The sequence below is a fragment of the Pseudomassariella vexata genome (assembly GCF_002105095.1).
Source record: "Pseudomassariella vexata strain CBS 129021 chromosome Unknown BCR38scaffold_11, whole genome shotgun sequence".
NCBI lineage: Eukaryota > Fungi > Ascomycota > Sordariomycetes > Amphisphaeriales > Pseudomassariaceae > Pseudomassariella > Pseudomassariella vexata.
In genome coordinates, this window is record NW_024467966.1 from 463060 (window position 1) to 480089 (window position 17030).

The 17030-nt window shown below is 51.4% G+C and overlaps 5 protein-coding genes across 5 annotated transcripts; 1 reads left to right on the forward strand and 4 right to left on the reverse strand.

The window, feature by feature from the left end:
* Positions 1–109: 109 nt before the first annotated feature.
* BCR38DRAFT_487682 (uncharacterized protein) lies at positions 110–692 on the reverse strand (the record flags this gene model as incomplete). Its single annotated transcript, XM_040864183.1, has 2 exons — positions 110–476; positions 526–692. 2 exons carry the CDS (start codon positions 690–692, stop codon positions 110–112), a joined length of 534 nt encoding a protein of 177 aa, XP_040712853.1.
* Positions 693–1107: 415 nt separating this feature from the next.
* Positions 1108–3217, reverse strand: BCR38DRAFT_397219 (IMP-specific 5-nucleotidase). Its single transcript, XM_040857664.1, has 4 exons — positions 2929–3217; positions 2834–2869; positions 2411–2569; positions 1108–2362 (listed from the first exon to the last, which is right to left on the reverse strand). The coding sequence occupies exons 1-4, from the start codon at positions 2951–2953 to the stop codon at positions 1296–1298; spliced, it is 1287 nt and encodes a 428-aa protein (XP_040712854.1). The 5' UTR covers positions 2954–3217; the 3' UTR covers positions 1108–1295.
* Positions 3218–9012: 5795 nt separating this feature from the next.
* Positions 9013–9576, forward strand: BCR38DRAFT_487685 (uncharacterized protein; the record flags this gene model as incomplete). Its single annotated transcript, XM_040864184.1, has 1 exon — positions 9013–9576. The coding sequence occupies one exon, from the start codon at positions 9013–9015 to the stop codon at positions 9574–9576; it is 564 nt and encodes a 187-aa protein (XP_040712855.1).
* Positions 9577–9815: 239 nt separating this feature from the next.
* Positions 9816–10732, reverse strand: BCR38DRAFT_441756 (uncharacterized protein). The gene has a single exon (XM_040860783.1). It carries the CDS (start codon positions 10686–10688, stop codon positions 9870–9872), a length of 819 nt encoding a protein of 272 aa, XP_040712856.1. The 5' UTR covers positions 10689–10732; the 3' UTR covers positions 9816–9869.
* Positions 10733–13177: 2445 nt separating this feature from the next.
* BCR38DRAFT_349412 (importin-beta domain-containing protein) lies at positions 13178–16767 on the reverse strand (the record flags this gene model as incomplete). Its single annotated transcript, XM_040856491.1, has 6 exons — positions 13178–13371; positions 13430–14419; positions 14472–15846; positions 15911–16377; positions 16526–16604; positions 16678–16767. 6 exons carry the CDS (start codon positions 16765–16767, stop codon positions 13178–13180), a joined length of 3195 nt encoding a protein of 1064 aa, XP_040712857.1.
* Positions 16768–17030: the final 263 nt, after the last annotated feature.

The window sequence follows — 17030 nt, forward strand, 5'->3', positions numbered from 1 at the left end:
ACCTCAAACCCCGTAACCTGATACATCAAGGGGTGCTCTTCATGTGACATACTCTTAATATTGAATGCAGAGCATAACCCACAAATCATCCCAGTAAAGCCTCAAGATTCTAGCGCTTCCCAGAGAGGAAGTATCCATTCAACCGCTCAAACCTCTCCGCCAACGCCGCCAACTCCTCCGCCGACTGGCCCTCGGTTGCATCACCCTTCACATGCACCCGAAGCACCGCCACCACATCCGCGTACCGCGCATTCGCAACCCCCAAATCTAGTTTCACCTCCCTTATCCCCTCGCTATCATTCCCACTCTCCTCGGCCCCCTGATCAACCTCCTCGACCAAACTGGCCAGCCTCCGCCAAACCATGACCGGATCGCGGCCCTTGCAGGAGAATTTGCTAACCACTATCGGCCCCGACGAACTCTGAGCGTCCTCACCGCTACTGCTCAAGACACTTATCTTGATTTGCAGGTTTCTCCTGATGCCGGCGAGTTCATCGCGGAAACACGGGAGAGAGCAGTACGAACGCTGCGTGTAGATGGCGTCGGGGGAGAAGATGAAGCGCGGGACAGAATTGCAGATCGGCACCGGGGAGCAGGTAGGCACAGGTTGTATACTCGCAGGAATCGGAGTGGATGTAGCGACCGTGGGAAAATTGGGGGCAAGGCGGGGTTAGGCAGGTGGGTTGGCACATTTTTGGGGCAAGCGAAGAGGAGGAGGGATGTCGATTGCTTGGTTGGGCTTGGGGAAGGTATGGGGTTCGGTTCTGGGGGTATGGAGTCAAGACTGTGATGCGTGTGGGGATTGGGGAATCAGTACGCGGGCATACTTTGCGTCCCAGCATATTGGTTAAACACGAAGAAGAATAGTGGAACAACATTGGAACCAGACCAACAATGGTATTAGTGTCGGGAGAAAGCCAGCTTTGTTGTTTGGGCTGGTGATGTTTCGAGAGGCTTCACCGAACAACAAAAAGGGTTGAAGAAGCTACTACCTAGCCTCGTAACCAAGGGATTCGGCTCCTGCGTCATTGAAAGGAACACACAAACAGCAGCCTCGAATGTAAACTAGGTCCTTTTAATCAATTGCAGAAGGGATTTGTTTGTCCGAGTTATCAGACACATGGGACAAATAGGAGATGGTAGGATTGAAAGACTCGAATCATCTAAGGGGTGAATTGATATACACCATGGATGCAATCTAACTTGTCTCTCAAGACCAATCATAACCAACCAACCTAAACCCGAGTGACTCCAGCACGCCTTTCATAGGAATCTCAAGTAGCAGTAGCAAGCAATCAACTCAACTTCTTCTCCATCAAGTCCGCCAACTCATCCAACAACTCCACGGTCTCGGCCGGACTCGCAATCCACGCCGTAGTTCCCACACTCCTAGCCTTGAAGTCATTCGACCCGGCGCTCAAGAATTGATCCCCCACATGCAACGTATTCTCCCCAGGGATCAACTTGCCCTCCCCGCCGCCAAACCACTTCTGACACACGTTGACGCCCCAGCTCTTGTCGCCAATGTCGACGAAGACATCGCGGCCGCCGTTGAAGGCGCAGAATGGCACCACCTTGTTGTCATAGTCACGGCCGCCGACGCTGATCTCGAGCGTCTTCTGGACCACCAGCACCGTTTCCTCGAGAGATTCACGCGGGATCCGGATTTTTGGCGACGTGGGGATGATGCCGACGGCGCGGTCTTTGCGCATCAGCGTCGCGGGCAGGTCGAGCGTTTTAATGCAGTCTCTTAGGGTGTCCTCGGCGATGTCGAGGAGGGCAGTGATGTCTTTGCTTGACCAGGCCGCCATGTCGGGCGTAAGCCATTTTTCTCTTGGGACGGGCGAGAGCAGGTGAGGTGATGACGCGTCGAATTCAAACATGTAGTTTGCCTCGCCGCCCATGATGACAATGTTTTGTCTTTGCTGGGGAGTCAAGATGGTCGATGTGGAGATGGCATCCAGCAGACCGTGGAGTCGGTCATAGTATCTGTCTGCCGTCGTGTAGCCTGCTGCTGTGACGATGCCGATTTTGACATTCTTCCGCATCAGATCCAGCATTCTGGAAATTACGGGACTGGCTGGTTCCAGGCTCTCCCCGTCATCATAAAGCGTCACATCTCCATCAAAGGTGGCCAACTGCAGCGTACCATATGTGGTCACCGCCATGATCTGGGCCGAGTTCAAGATCAACCGTACATCGTTGAACGAGGGAGACACGAAGCGTCTCGACGAGATGAATCGTTTATGGTCCTGGTACTTAAATGCTGCCTCGAGCGGCAGTCTAGTGAAAAAGACCCCTACAGTTGGGACCAGGGTCTTGAGCTTCGAAGGGAACGTGCTGCCATTCACCTGAAGCGAAACTGGGTTCTGGTTAGCCATTGAAGTTGGGCGACATGGCCGATACTCACTGTGATCGTCAAGCATCCCCTCAACATCTCTCATGATCTCTGCATACCGACGGTGTGCTTCTTCTGACATCTGGGTGAAACTCACTCCATGAGACTTGAAGACTCCCGTTGGTTGGGAGTAAAGCACAAACGGGACGGCTAGAAGGCCCTTGATCCATTCTGTACCGAATTAGTAACCTTGTTGAGTCTCATGCTTCTCAGACGTCATGGATTGCAGCGATTTTCCGCCCGGTGGTGGGAGAGGGAGAGGGGGAGAATGCCTCGCAAGAGCCTACTACATCTTTCACGCAGTGGCGCTGTCGTTCAACAATGCCTCCATACACCGAACGCAGTGCAACATCGAAAAGAGCTTTCTATCTTGGAGACAAGCAGTTGAGGATGATGATGTAAAGAATGTCGATAATGATCAGTAAGAAGCTATACCTATGAACTGATCTCTTCTGTGTGTTTTTAGAGCATCTTGATATGACGGGTCAGCTTCCTGATCTTACTTGGGATCGGACGACAGGGGAACTCACATTCGACCCTGTATCGAGTAGTCATCGTGGACGATTTGAGCTTGGAACTCTAGGATGAAGTCAATTGCACTTGGTACTATTCAACAGAGGTATCAACGGCAGTTTGTTTATGAATCTGGCGTTCCACGATACTTTAATTCCCCAAGGTCGGTGTAGCATTCCAACGGGTTCTGTGAGGTCGGCAACCGCCGACTGCCACTGCCATTGTTTTGGGGCTTCGTCATAGCGCCTGCTCTAAAATAGGGTCACGCGGGGAACGACAATGTTTTATCACACTTGGCCCAAGCACAAAAAGAGGTCTAGATTAGAACACTGTGTTTTCTAGAACAGATGCCATCTGACACTATAACACTTCTTAATTTTCGTTCAGCTTACAGTGACTTGCAAAGTCGGTTTCCTTTTTCCGATGGAATGAAGTGTACAGACCAGACCAACCATCTACGACACTTACGCAGTGCGTTTTGAAGCCCTCCATGTACTCTGATGTTCTGAATGCCCAGTCAATGTCAGCAATGTCATGCCTATACCAATAGTTGGGTTATTTTACTGATTATATACGCACTACGGGATTGCATCGGTACTGGCATTCCGGCTACATACAACGGTGAAGAAGGGAAGTACAGGTGGGGGAGGGGGCTTGGGCCAAGCCTCCCAAGGGCCTCAAGTAGCTGCACCTCACTATGAGCTCAGGCCGGCAATTCCGCTGGCACATCACGTGTAATTATAATATTATTGGTAACTATCACCCTATCTCTAGTGAACAGAATAATCCGCTGTTGCTGTCTCGAAGAACTGCAGGCAATTGTGGGGCATACATGCAAGGGCCGTCCTGCAACCCTAGAGCTGCAAAGGTACCGCCGGCCGGCATACAAAAGCCTGCACCTGACCCGATTGAGCAGACAAGACCCAAAGAGATAAGAAACAAACAAATACAGCATCCTTTTTGCTTGAGCTTATCAATCTCCAGCTGCCGCCCTTTGGGCTGAATCCAGGCCACGTGATACCTTGGAAAGAACCGCAAAGTTCTTAATCGATCACTCGCCGGATGGAACTCTCCACACCAGCGGCCGCAAGTTGCTCCTGGCAGACACGTCATAGCGCCAAATCTTGCACTTTGGGTACATTACAGATTCGAAACCGGGTAATCGCAAGTACTATCCGTTGCAGCAGGTAATCCGTCCGAAACATACGGTCAAACCTCGAATGCTTTGGAACCCCACGAGCACCTCCAAACACCGTTGGTCGACGGGGAATCATCATAGCTCCTATGATAAGCGCATTGCTCGAGCATCTCCTTGAGAAACCCGACTTCTGTTCAGATGAGATGGCTATTTTCCTGTATGATAAATTTGACATACTAGTGTCGTGGGCTATGGCCAGAGTATATTCAAGGCCTGCAGCACCACATTATAAGATGCTGGGATCCTCATACCACCTTTCGTACCATTCTCTTTCCCCCTTATCATAGCAATAATACACTCGCTTCAGTATAGAACCCGGATGAGCCATGTCTAGAGTTTCTAGGGTAGTAGCAGATTATGATAACTTGAGTATATTGAGTCGAGTCTTCTATATCGAGTTCTAAAGTAATCTAATCGCCTAGGCCTTTCGATTTATAACCGAGAAGTTTAATAAGAACTGTAGGATAAAGCGCTACAGCTACGTGAAATCCTATATTAAAGCGAATATTGACGTGGGGTTAGGGTTTTTGGGTGCTCGTTTTCGTTTTTTTCGGTTTCAGACGAGTTATGTAAGCGCGTTCTTGAAGGGTATTTAAGACCTTATGTACATAGTCACTCTCTTGAAAAAAAGATAGGAATTCAAGCGGCCTTTTCCACAGTAATCTGAACCAATTTCTCTTTACTTGGACAGGCATTCAATGTCTGACGTACCTGTTGAGGTACTTTTGTTGCCCCTATAGATCTGATTGTGCCTGCTGAGGCCATTGTTCCCACCTTTCCCCTGTTGAGGTGATTGTTCAAGGACCTGTTGAGGTTCCTTTTCTTCCCCAGCCTGCTGAGGCTACAGTTGTTAGTACCTGTTGAGGTACTTGTCGTTCCGATCAGGGCAAGGAGCTCTTGATCATGTCATTTCTTTCCACCTCCCGGATAGTAAGGTCTTGTTGAGGATCTTGTTATTCGTTGCCATAATCTTCACACCTTAAACCTGCGGGTGGTTTCACTGCCCGTCGTCAATATATTTATTATAATATACGCAATAATCTGGTAGAAGCTAGAGATACCAAAAGTCTCCGTATAACGTATATTATATAACTAAGCTAGCGGTTAAATAACTATAACACCTAGAATTATAAAAAGAGATAGAAGAAGGTAGGCCAATATATATTTAAAATTAGATACATTTTGAAAGGATAATATAAAGATATATCTCTCGGCGTGAGCGATAGAGTAGTTTAGTTATGAAGCTGTTTCTATAACTGAATAGCTAGCTTGTAGTGAGCTCAAGCCCGCATTCGAGTACTAGGACCTGGGCATCTGGATACTGATTCCTTACTTTCCAGCTTACGCAGCTAGCGTGTGGCATAGATACAGCACCTGAACAAACGGGTAAGAGCTTTATGTTATCATAATCCTCATTCCGAGTGGATGAGTGAGGAAAAGGAAGTCCCGGCTGCCCTCCTCGGCCACTGGAGGAAGAGATGGCTCACCGGAGCAGAGCATCACAATCGCCAGCGACGCGCTATCGCTGAGGAACCGGAGGGCCCTTCGATGCAGATACCGAAAGGGGGCAAGTATTTCGGCCTGAACCGACTGGAGGCGTCTACGCTGTGCCAGATCAGGACGGAAAAAATAGGACTAGCAGCCTTCTTATTCAAGACAGGGGCTTTTGGCGTGTACTCGCCGCTATGCCGCTGTGGCGACGCCCCTGAGACGGCAGAGCACGTAATCCTCTTTTGCGGGCTGTTGGAAGGACCGAGGGAACGATTACGGGCCGCCATCGCACCACGGCCACTATACTCTCGCAGAGACCTCGCAACGGCAACAGGAGAACCAGTAGTTAGTGGGACTATTGCAAGGTGGCTGCTAGGGACGGGTCGGACAGCTTCAAGGCCCAGATAGCATCGATCTTCTCAGGGGGGACTTTGTTGGTAGGTTGAGAACCAACGTAGTATGGTAGTGAACGCAACGCAGTCGCCAATAGGGCGAACCGACGACGCAGCGTATGTATTTAGTCTAGCCATTAGGGCACGGTTTGACATACGGGAGTACTAGTAGAGGTACCGGGGGCTTCGAGCCTACGGCGTATTTAATAATAATAACATAATCCTCACCTTCGAGGGACTGCGTGGAGGACAAGCTGGTATTCGCTGTGTACTGTAGAATGTATGAATCTGCCGGTACTGTATCTTAGATATGGAAATCCTTTCGAGTATAGCTTGCCCCGTGGAGTAAGCATAGAGGGCATGCTTAAAAACGTATCCTATACTGTGCTAGTAATTGTGGCTACTACACGGCATGTACCGAGAAATCCTGTGCGAATATACACAACAAAGGCCTGTGTTCATAAGGATATTAAATAACCTACGAATGGATCGAGATGCTAGGGACTCGTTGATATTGCGCCTTGTACTACAACTACATCAAGCTCACAGGTGGAAAAGCTAGCAAGATCGGGCGAAAGACCTCGATTGAGAGGACAGCGTAGACATCTCCGTACTATATAGTCATGCAGGGCATTCTACAACGGCAAATTAATAAAGTCTGTGAGGCAATGGTCAACATTGTTATTAGGGTGGGTGATGCGCCTATGTAATCGATGAGATAACCTAACCACTGGTATAACCATGGCATCGCGGGGCACTTCGTAGTCAGAATGTACATTGGAGTACACAGGGAGTGATAACGCACACGGTGTAAGCGCCGTAATGGCTTGCATGGTATGTGCTTTGATACTGGATTCCATCTGAAATGGGAAGCTGATTTTGCAAGTCGCAATATCAGCTAAAGTAAGTTGGCAGTTGCAAACCGACGAATACAGATGGAGTCCTTGCTCTAGCAGCAAACCCCTGCATCCTAGCTCCATCCCCGTCCCATGTCCGCTTATTGAATTAAGCCGTTGTCGTTGTGCAAACTTCAGTGACGGTGGTCGTCCGGGTCATACATCCCGTCGGACAAGCAGTCGGGCAGCCCTGGACGAAGAGCACCGTGCTGGGACCCGCACAGCCGCACGGCACGTCAATCTTCTCCTGCAAAGCGCAAGTAGGAACGGGGCAGCGGATCGGACTGCAGTCGGCGGGCATAGTCGTCTTAGTCACCGTCGGGCATGGCGTCGTCGTTGATGTCGTCTTGGTGGGCTTGGGAAGAGTGACGATGATGGTGGTCACCACGGTTGTGGTGGAGCTCGTGCTGGTTGTTCGGGTCCTCGTCCGAGTCCAATGGGTCGACGACGTCGTGGTTGGACATTTCTCGCTGGTGGACCGGAAGATTGCGCTGCAGCCGGCATAGGGACATTCTCCTCCGCATGGGGCGAGGAGTGTCGCTGTGGGGATTGCTGATGGGCATCCACACGGATTTGACACCGTCGTGACGAACTGACAGTTTTTGTTGCATGCTTGGTTGCACACTGGGTTGACGACAGACTTGATGATGGTCGGGCATCCGACAGCCGTATCGGCGGCTGCGGCGATACTGCCCTTCGTTAGTCATGGTCACTAGCAAGCCGATGGCTGCGTATTGACCCAGCTAGAACAAACTTCACTTCGACTACTGTCAGAAGCCTCGTACCAAGTAACAAGAGGAAAAGAGGCTGCGCTCAAGACAGAAAGAGGATCAACGCTTGGTTATACAGATTGGGCATCCAAGGGCCAGAGCTGTGGTCTCGTTTGCAGACTACAGGTGGGTATATGCACTCAGCTCTTACACCGGTTGTCATTCATCCCACGTTGGAGGCATGTAAGGACTGGACTAGACTCCCTCTCCAGAGGTCCCAGGTTCAGAGTAGAAATTCTCTGTATTCCCGATCCCCCCAATGTTCGGCTCGTCAACGAGAAGCTTACCCGCTCTGGGTTTCGGAAGGTGAGCCTACTCCCCGCTCACCGGAATATCAACAAACACCATCAATATAAGACGTCAAGGGGTCTCTACCCTTCATCTCGGAACATACAAGCTATTTTTGGAATAACCTTACCTTTCAGCCGGGCCTACTTTATTCGGAACCCCTATCCACTGCCTGAGCCAAGTCCCTTTCTTGAATCCAATGGAACGGTGATGGTCCGCTGCTTCCTCGGCTAAGCATACGCTTATCCGAGTTTCTTTGGGGTTTCTCAGAGTTAGCATCAATAGATGCTGGCCTTGTGTCGCACCTCTTTGCCTTCAGTTGGCCCAGTTCAGCTAACCCAACGCATTGCTGGCTACCTTCATGTAGGTGATTCAGTCATTTGCAAAAGCAAGCTCATTTCCAGGTCGAGGCTCCATTGCGAGTGAGAATTCTGGATTGCGGTCTGGGAGATACCTCTTTCTCAGCATTCAAATATATCGATTCCAGACGAGCCAATAGCAACTTGGCTAAGCTGCGAATCAGGATAAACCCAAGGTCGAGACTTGAATCTCTTCATGACATGTGACTCAAAACAGAACAGATCCCACAGCTCAGGTATATATATTCAGCCTCTTTATTAGCCTAAGCATATATCACAAACGAGGTTCATATATACCCATCACAACAGGCCAAGAATAGCTGTTTCCCGCGCCATATACGCGAAATGAGCTCTCAAGAATTGATGAACCAAAGTCAAGCGAAAGGTGACGGTGATGCGACACACGGGCTGCTGGTATTGCTAGATCACGGTGACGAGACGTTGGGGCGGAACCAAGCCGATCGCCAAATTCGTTTACATTTCATAAGGTGCTTCTCTACACCGTCAAGGGAATGACACGGCCACGCACTCGTCTACTAACTCCCAGACGACCAGTTCGACAGCCGCCTGCTCACTTCGGTTATCAGTGTGCATCAAGAGACGAGGATAGTCTGGTACCCTAGCCGCGTTCCTACTCCCTCGCCAAAGCACTGGATTTCCTCCCCTGTCTCCAACTTGATCTCCTCACCATCTATAGCCGCCACGGAATGGGCAACTGCTTCACGCTGACGCAGCTCCTGGAACGCGCTCAGGGATGGAAGGTATTGTGTTTTCGGTGCCCCGACTCGAGAATCTTCATGGAAAACGTCATACGTCTGGCTCCGCCGCCCCAGGGTAATCTCGTCCTTGTCGCGGAGCCGATCAGCGAGGCGAGCCTGGAGCGAATTTTGAGAGGCCGCGATGGTGCCGCCTCCTTGCCCGAGGTGCACACGTGCCAGATTTCCCATGATGTCGTGGATGGGCAGCGAGTTTCGATGCGCCATGATTCCTTGCATCCCTTCGAGAACGGGCGTACGGATGGGTATGGGGAGTCGGTTGCGATTGATATGGAGGGTGTTAAGGAGAAGGGGGCGGATATCACGGCCATAAGAGGAGATAATGTCAACCATAGCGTTGAGCGGGCGACAACGCTGGCAAATGACTTGGTTGCTGGTTGGAACTGGCCTGAGTTCCGGGACCAGTGCTTCGTGTTGGCTGATGATGCGATGGATGGGCCCGTGGAGGTGGATAAGTATAAAGATGGAGAGGAGGAGCACCTGTTCTGGGGATGAAGTCTCATACAAGTGGCCTGTTCTGTTCTGGAGATGGAATTGGGAGTTAATGAGGCGTAGTAAGCAGTAGTTGGTTCAATTGCTGGCTTTCAAGGGCCCATCCAAGAAGACAGTGTACTCAGGTACACATCAAGTACAATACACGATATTGTTGTTTCATCGTCCTGGAATTCGCTTTCACCGTCTTATCAGTGCTTCATCTCCTTATGGCACTGCATCTTTGCGAACCAAGTAAGCACCACCGAACTATTATATCATTACTATGTTTACTATATTTTCCGCCAACGTTCATCTCAAGCGCTCCAAGCCCCCAAAATGAACTCGCTCGCTCTCTCCGCTGCGATCATAATCCCCATCTGCGGATTGACCGTCAGTGGCGGCACAATACTCCCATCGACAACATACAAATTGTCCATGCCCACCACCTTGGCCTCCCCATCCACACAACTCTCCAACCTGCAGCTACTACTCCAATGGTTCACACTGCCCTTCGCATAATCACTCATCGTTGTAACGTAGGCACTAATCTCCTCCACCGTCGCATTTTGGGCGATATTCAACGGGGTCAGCCCCGCTCCTTCCGACCCTTCGGAAGGCAGAGCGTCGAAGAGCTCCCGGATGAAAGCCGCGATGTCGGCCGCGTCTTGCGGGTCGCTGTAATACACATTGTCAGTGGGCTTAGCGATGAAGTTCTCGTCTAGCACCACTCGACCAACGCTTTTCAGGCCGGACGTGCCATAAATGTTCAGAGTGATGGTGTGCTCGTCCGTGAAGTCACTGTAACCCGAACTGTCGATAGTGCCCTGCAGCCCGGTGACAGATCCATCGTCGTGTTGGGCATACCGCCAGAAGACGCTCGTCTGCGAGGCGAAGCTGTAGGGTCCCGAGCGGGTGTCGAGGTAGAGCTGCTTGTCTGCGGCGACGGGGTTGTCGTATGAGTAGGTGTAGCTGGTGACGTTGGGGGACCGCAGCTCGATGAAGGTATTCGGGTTATCGAAGAGGCCTGCGCCAACGGCGGTGTTGTTGATCCAGTCAGAGATCTCCAGATCATCCAGTCTACCGGCCTGGTGCAGGGTGGTGAGGGTTTCCGCGTCGCCGATTCCGCTCGCCATGAGCAACTGGGGACTTGAAAAGGCACCACCGCTGAGCACCACCCTTCCGCCTTTGTTCAAGCTGATAGTGACATCCTCCCCATCCACCGTAGCCACAACCCCCGTCGCGACCCCTTCGTCCTGAGAACTTTCTGCACCCTCGTCCCCGTTCTCAACTCGAAATTCCCCAACTTCAATGCATCCTGCAAATAATGCTTGACCGGCCCGCCCCGTTGCCCTCCATCATAGTCATATATCGGTCTTCCAAACACCAAGTCCTTCTTGTCAGCCTCCTCATTGATGTCCACCTCAGTATACCCCGCACCCTCGACGAGCCACTGCCGCGCCGCCTCGAAACCGCTCTGCAGATACCGCTTCCCATCCGTACTCGGCAAATCGGTACTCGGAATCCGCGCGTTCACACGGGCTATCGCCCCGGCCATATCGGCGCTCTTCCATCCGGCGGGGAAATACGTATCCAAGTCGGCGGCGGGCGGCTGGAAGAACAACCCGGCATTGATAGCCGATGACCCGCCCACGGTACATCCTCCATAGTAATTCGTCTCGTCTTCCGGGCAGGTCAAACTTCTGGGTCCGGTCGAGTTGTCAAAAATCGACTTGTAAAGACCGGGTACGTCGACGCGGCTCATGTTGGTGCCATCTAACCAAGCCGGCCTCTGTTGACCGCCGGTGACGGAGTAGGATGAGCTGCCGCCTTCAAGGAGGAGGGTGGTTTTACCCGCTTCGGCGAGACGGGAGGCGACGATGATACCCGCAGGGCCGGCGCCGACGATGATGGCGTCGTAGGATGGGGATTGGGATGAGTTGGGGAACAGGTTGGTGAGGAGGGGTGAGGAGAGGGCGGGTGTTACTGCTGCTGCGTGCAGCAGCGTGATTATTGAATAACGCATTATGATGAGACAAGGTGTAAATGTCTGAATAAATGAATGGGTATATGACTGAGAATCTTTGACTATTCGGTGCCAAGTGGTCTGGCGAAGATATAATGAGGGTATTCAAGTTGACTCGGCGGCTATACACTACTCATCTCTTGCTTATGTTCATAGTATGACCACAAGGAACAAAAAGCACCAAAGAGATATTGGAGATGAGGCAATCGCGTGCGTGCAACCATCTTCTCTCTGTCTCGGAGCGAAGTCGGCTCCTTATAAGTCGGTCAATCAGCAACCAGCAGTCAGCTCTGTTTATCCCTTCATCTCAACTGGACCCATGCAGAATTCGTATCATAGTATGCTGCACCACCCACCTCCTTAGATCCCAGCTAGAATTTGTCACTAGTCAGTAGCGCCAAGACAACCAAGACAAAAGGGATCAACCAGTCAATCAGAATGAATTTCTTTTTCCAGCTTCTTGCTCAGCCCTACCTGAAATCTCCCGTATCCCTTATGCGGATCGCCGGTAGGCATTGTTCGGCTGTCCCTGGTCCCGCTCACTGCCGAATGCTTTTCTGCCGAAGTGGCCAATGGCCGGCTACTCTAATATTAAAAATGGCCGAGAATAGGTCAACCCTTCCACCGGGCGGGGATTATGTAAACAAGACGATCCACATGCCAATTTAAAGCTAGAACCCACGCAGCCAGCCCCCTTATGAAGCTAGAAGGAATGAGCAAAATACCATACGGAATCCCCACAGCCAGTTGATCGGCACTCTGAATTGATGTCGAGTCATCAGTCAAGGAGACTTGGGAGAAAATTCGTGGGTGGTTGGTCAGCGTGTTAGTTGCATGGCAAATTCGCAAAGGCAAACTCTACCTGGGCAAAGTGTAACGAAGATGTCCCCATTATCATCATGAAGCTCGGCTCCTGCAGGCGAATTCATAAACTTCCATGAATTCTTGCAAGGGGTCATTCGATCCACACTTAGTACTGGGTTGCTTTCACCGCTCTCAGGTGTTTATACATGGTTTCACCTGTTCGTTCGTATATGGCGGTGGGGTGCTAAGAAGGGGCCACAGCTCCTCTCCAGTATCCGCATGTAATAATTCGGTAACGCTGGTGATATTGTTTGCACGTTCTAATAATCTTTTAACACTTCATCGTCAACCGCCCGAAAATGCTTTGCCCAAGCCGTCATCGTGCCGTATCGACGTTTTCGTGGAACTTGTTCCATCCCGCCATTTTGCCCTCAGGCCAGGGCTCTTTCCCAGTAATAAATAACCATACCTTACCTTAAGGGATGCTTGCTAAGTTCGTTCGTTCGTTCGTTCGTTCGTCCGGTCATCTCATATCCATTGCCTCAGTTACCCAGTTCCTCATGACATTCAGTAGATCTACACCCTCCTTTCCTCAAGGGTAAACTATTCTGCTTGTGGTGTGACCGACATCTCCAAGTCAGTCCCACAAAGACCGCTCCCACTGTGACCCCACTACCAAAGCCACTCGCCACGGCGATGGAGAATCAAATCTAACATCCTTGCTGGGAGCTCAGCTGAGACAGTTTCTCCACTAACTCGGCTGCCAATATTTCAGAACTAAGAGGCGGCCTATATTTAGCTGGCACCGCCGTTAGGAGTAATCTGTCCTGCCACTTGTTGCTGTTGTGCCACGGCCGCCTGTTGAGCTAGCACAATGTGAGTCGCGTTAGCTTCCGCCTGGTGAATGACGTTCTGAACGACGGCTTGGTCATCAGCAGAGAGAGGTGTTGTGAGGTTGGTGTAAAGTTGCGGTTGCTCAGTTTGCATTTCTGTTGTCGAGGATTAGTCGTCATCAACTACGTTTGTGTTTTCTAGCCGTTTACTTACTTATTAATGCTGCCCTGAATAGCTGATACGGTTCAATCTTGTCCAATGGCGACTCGAGCAGGACTGAGTCCTCACCCAGCTCGTCATCAGAGTCGTCCGCTTCCTTGTAGGTGTTTTCAAGGCGGCTGAACTTGGAGGCTTCTTCGTTAAGGAACTCGAGATACGCAGTGCTCTCGTCACGAGCATCGGCAGGCTCCTCGGGCTCGTCCTCGGCTTGCCAGTTTGTGTCATCTTCTGCCCACTCATCCTCGTCATCGTACTCGTAGTTGCTGGAGTCAAACTGGAAGTCATCTCTCAGTGCCTCCTCTCGGTTCTTCATGGCGCTGGGCAGCGTCCTGAACAGTACGGTGACTCCATGGAGGAGCCTTGGCCAGCCTTGAATGACGCTTGGCGGTATTTGATCAGCGTTCAAGCTCAGAAGCGAGACGATGGCCACGATGCAAAGCTTTTTGTCGTGGACACGCGTAAAGCTATCCATGCTTCCGAACCACAAGCTGAAGAACTTATTCGTCCAGCCCTTGGCCTCAAGCACGGAGAGCGTAAGAAGCGGGTTGTAGTATATGGCATTGATAACCATCTCTGCCAGGTGGATTCTGTATGATTTGACCTTAACCTCAGGACCGCTGAGGACTGTCATGGCCATGGAGATAAACCCTGTCACACACTGATCGATGTGACCGCGCAGGCTGAGCATCATGGCTTCGGCCAGCTTGCAAGCGCAGATTCGATCAACCCCTCCTACTTTCTGATCCGAGAACATATCTTGAACCATGCCATACAGGGCTTCGACATACTGAGGCGACTGGGTGAGATGACCTGCGCCATACTGAACAAAGTTGTCTAGCGCGGGTAGCATGTCCTCGAGGTAAAGCTCGGCTCCAGACTTGAAGGTAGTGTGAATAAGCTCGAAAGCCTGCCACATGGTGGGCGAGATGTTCTTGGCGGCAAAGGTGCAGCTGTCAATGATTTCAAATACTTCATTGTAGAGGTCTACGAGCAAAGTTAGTCACCCACTCAAAATAGAAGACAATCATAAACGTACCATAAAGCTTGTTCTCCAACGTTATCTGTATCACAGGCATCAGCACCGCTTCGATGTGCAGTAACACGTCAGGGGTGCTCTCCAATGTGAGGATCAGCGTCCCAATGGTTTGGAGTACTCCCAGAGCAGTAATACTTTTGTCATCCAGGTAGTCGCCGTACTCCCCATCGTCATCACGGCCGTTGTCGTTCTTCGCCAGAAGCTCTCGTACTATGCGCATATACGTGTCACGGAGCTGCTCACTAAGCGCAACCGCGAAAGGCGTGAGCTCTGCAGCGAAGACTTCGACGAAATCTTCCATCACATTGGCAAGCGCGTCGATGTCGCACTCGTTGGCAAGTTTGAGCAGTTGCTGCATGATGGTAGGGATACTCTGCTGCATGCTAATCCGAATGGCATCGTGCCGAATCAGGGGCTGCAGAGCGAGCGCGGCAGTGACGCGCACGGGGAGGGCAGGGTCGGCCATGCAGTCTAGGATGTGCCGGTAGATGACGAGGAGGTTGTTTTGATCCTTGAAGTTGAGCATCTCAAACTTCTCGACCGTGTCGCAAGCCCGAGCTCGAAGAAAACCCTGGGAGCTTTTGAAGTCTGGGAAGACAAAGCGGACCAGGAAGTACTCGACTTGATCCGCGATGGGGCTCTTCTTACCCAGAAGCACGGGTGCTAGCGTGCCAATCATTCGGAGCGCACCCTCCTTGCCGATGTGGTTCTTCTCGCCTTCGGGGGCTGCTTCGTACGTATTGACCACCTCGTTGATGAACTTGAGCAGCTCAAACGTTTGCTTCCTCCGAGCCTTGGTCAGGGTGACCAAAAAGTTGGTAGCGGCAACATCCGGAGCCGAAATTTCCTCGTAGAAGTTGAGTTTTCGGTGCAGATACTCCTCGGGCTCATCTTCAAACTTTTCCAGATCTTCCGGCCCAAGACACAAAACAGGAAACACTAGGTGCGTGACGAGATTCGTCACATGCGGTTTGAGGTGGTTCCACATCTCCTTCGGCCGGCAGCACTCGTCGAGGAAGACGAGGGTATATGAAAGGCAGGGCTTGCTCAGCCAAGCGGTCTTGGAAACCCATTTCTCCACCTCCAGTAGATAGTGTTGCAGGATCTCTGGGGCAATAGTCGCGGCGAATTCTTTGGCGTACGCCTTTGCCTCGTCGTCCTTGGTGTCGACAGCCTGGGGGTTGCCATGTCTAATCCACAATCTGTTCAAGTTGAAGTATGCCCACTTCTTAGCCTTCCACCAGTGATGTCGTTCCCTATCCTCGACATCTTCGGGCATGGCCGAGGCGGGAATGGTCTTGGATACGGTATGGAGGAATACGGTGCACCATCCGATGTTGACCGGAGGCTGTCGCAGGAAGCTCGAGAGCTCAAGCTGTGCAATTGTTAGACGTGCGAATCTTGAAAGAAGTGCGGTGGAAATTTACGGGACTCCCTACCCAGGTCGCATGCTTGTAAGCTTTTAGGGCGATGTGAAGCATCTCGCCGGCCTCGTCGCTTTCCTGGTTGACGAGCTCATTGCACACCTCCAACAGCCTGGGAAAGCTTGCCTCGACGATCTTATCAAACTCGGCTCGACTCCCATCCTGGCTGCCTTTGAATCTATAAGTACGGCAGGTGACAAGTAGACATTGCAACCCGGAAAGAACCGAGGCCGGGTCGTTGGCGTGGAGCAGTTGAAGGGTGACGTCCATAAATCTTGGCCACTTGTCGGGGAAATCGAAATGGAGGATACGCTGGATCATTTGTAGCAGCTGCTGGCGAACGGGGCCATTAGAGGAGGCCAGAATGGGAAGTATGCGATCACGGAACCGGTGCTTCTCATCTTCGGCGATCAGGGGCTCGTCAGGGTAGTGGTCACTCTTGGACCAGCCTCGATTTGTTCGATTCTTGAGGTAAATGACGCCTAGAGGAAGAAGAAGAACTGGGGTTAGTCGGCTGAAATGCGAAATATATGGGTGCACGTCCGAGGTTGCCATGCAGCAGTTTAAGGACGGACAGGGCTGGTGTATGTGTGTGGTGGACGAGGACGAAGAAGAAGCACAGGAACGTACTGGAAAGGCGGATAGAATCGTCAGGCTCGTTGGACAGAATATCGAGGAGGACGTCGGTGAATCCTGCATGCGACTCGGCCTGTGCGAAGGGTGTGTGTGAGCAGCCAGTTCCTGCAATGCGGAAACAAAGATAACCAAGAGGGGGCACCTACAGTCTTCAGCTCGATCTCGGCAGCCCGTCGCACATTGGCATCAGGGGAAAGGGTCGCGACGACGCGACTCCTGATGGCATCGACATTCATCGTGGGGGAGCTCGCGGCCGTGACAGTGATATATTTGTGGGTGGATGGAAATGAATAGAGTTCGGTTGAATGCCCGCCGACCGGGTCGATTCACGATGAGAGGTCGAAAGTAAGAGTTGACGTCGGGGTGGTGTCAAGGTCGTTCAGCTTGAAAATTATGTATGGCTACAATGGCATTTGTTTTTCGACCGCCATCAAAAATGGCGGGGCATTCGTCAGAAGCAGCAGCAGGGAAATAGCGGATTTGGGTTAGACAGTCGACT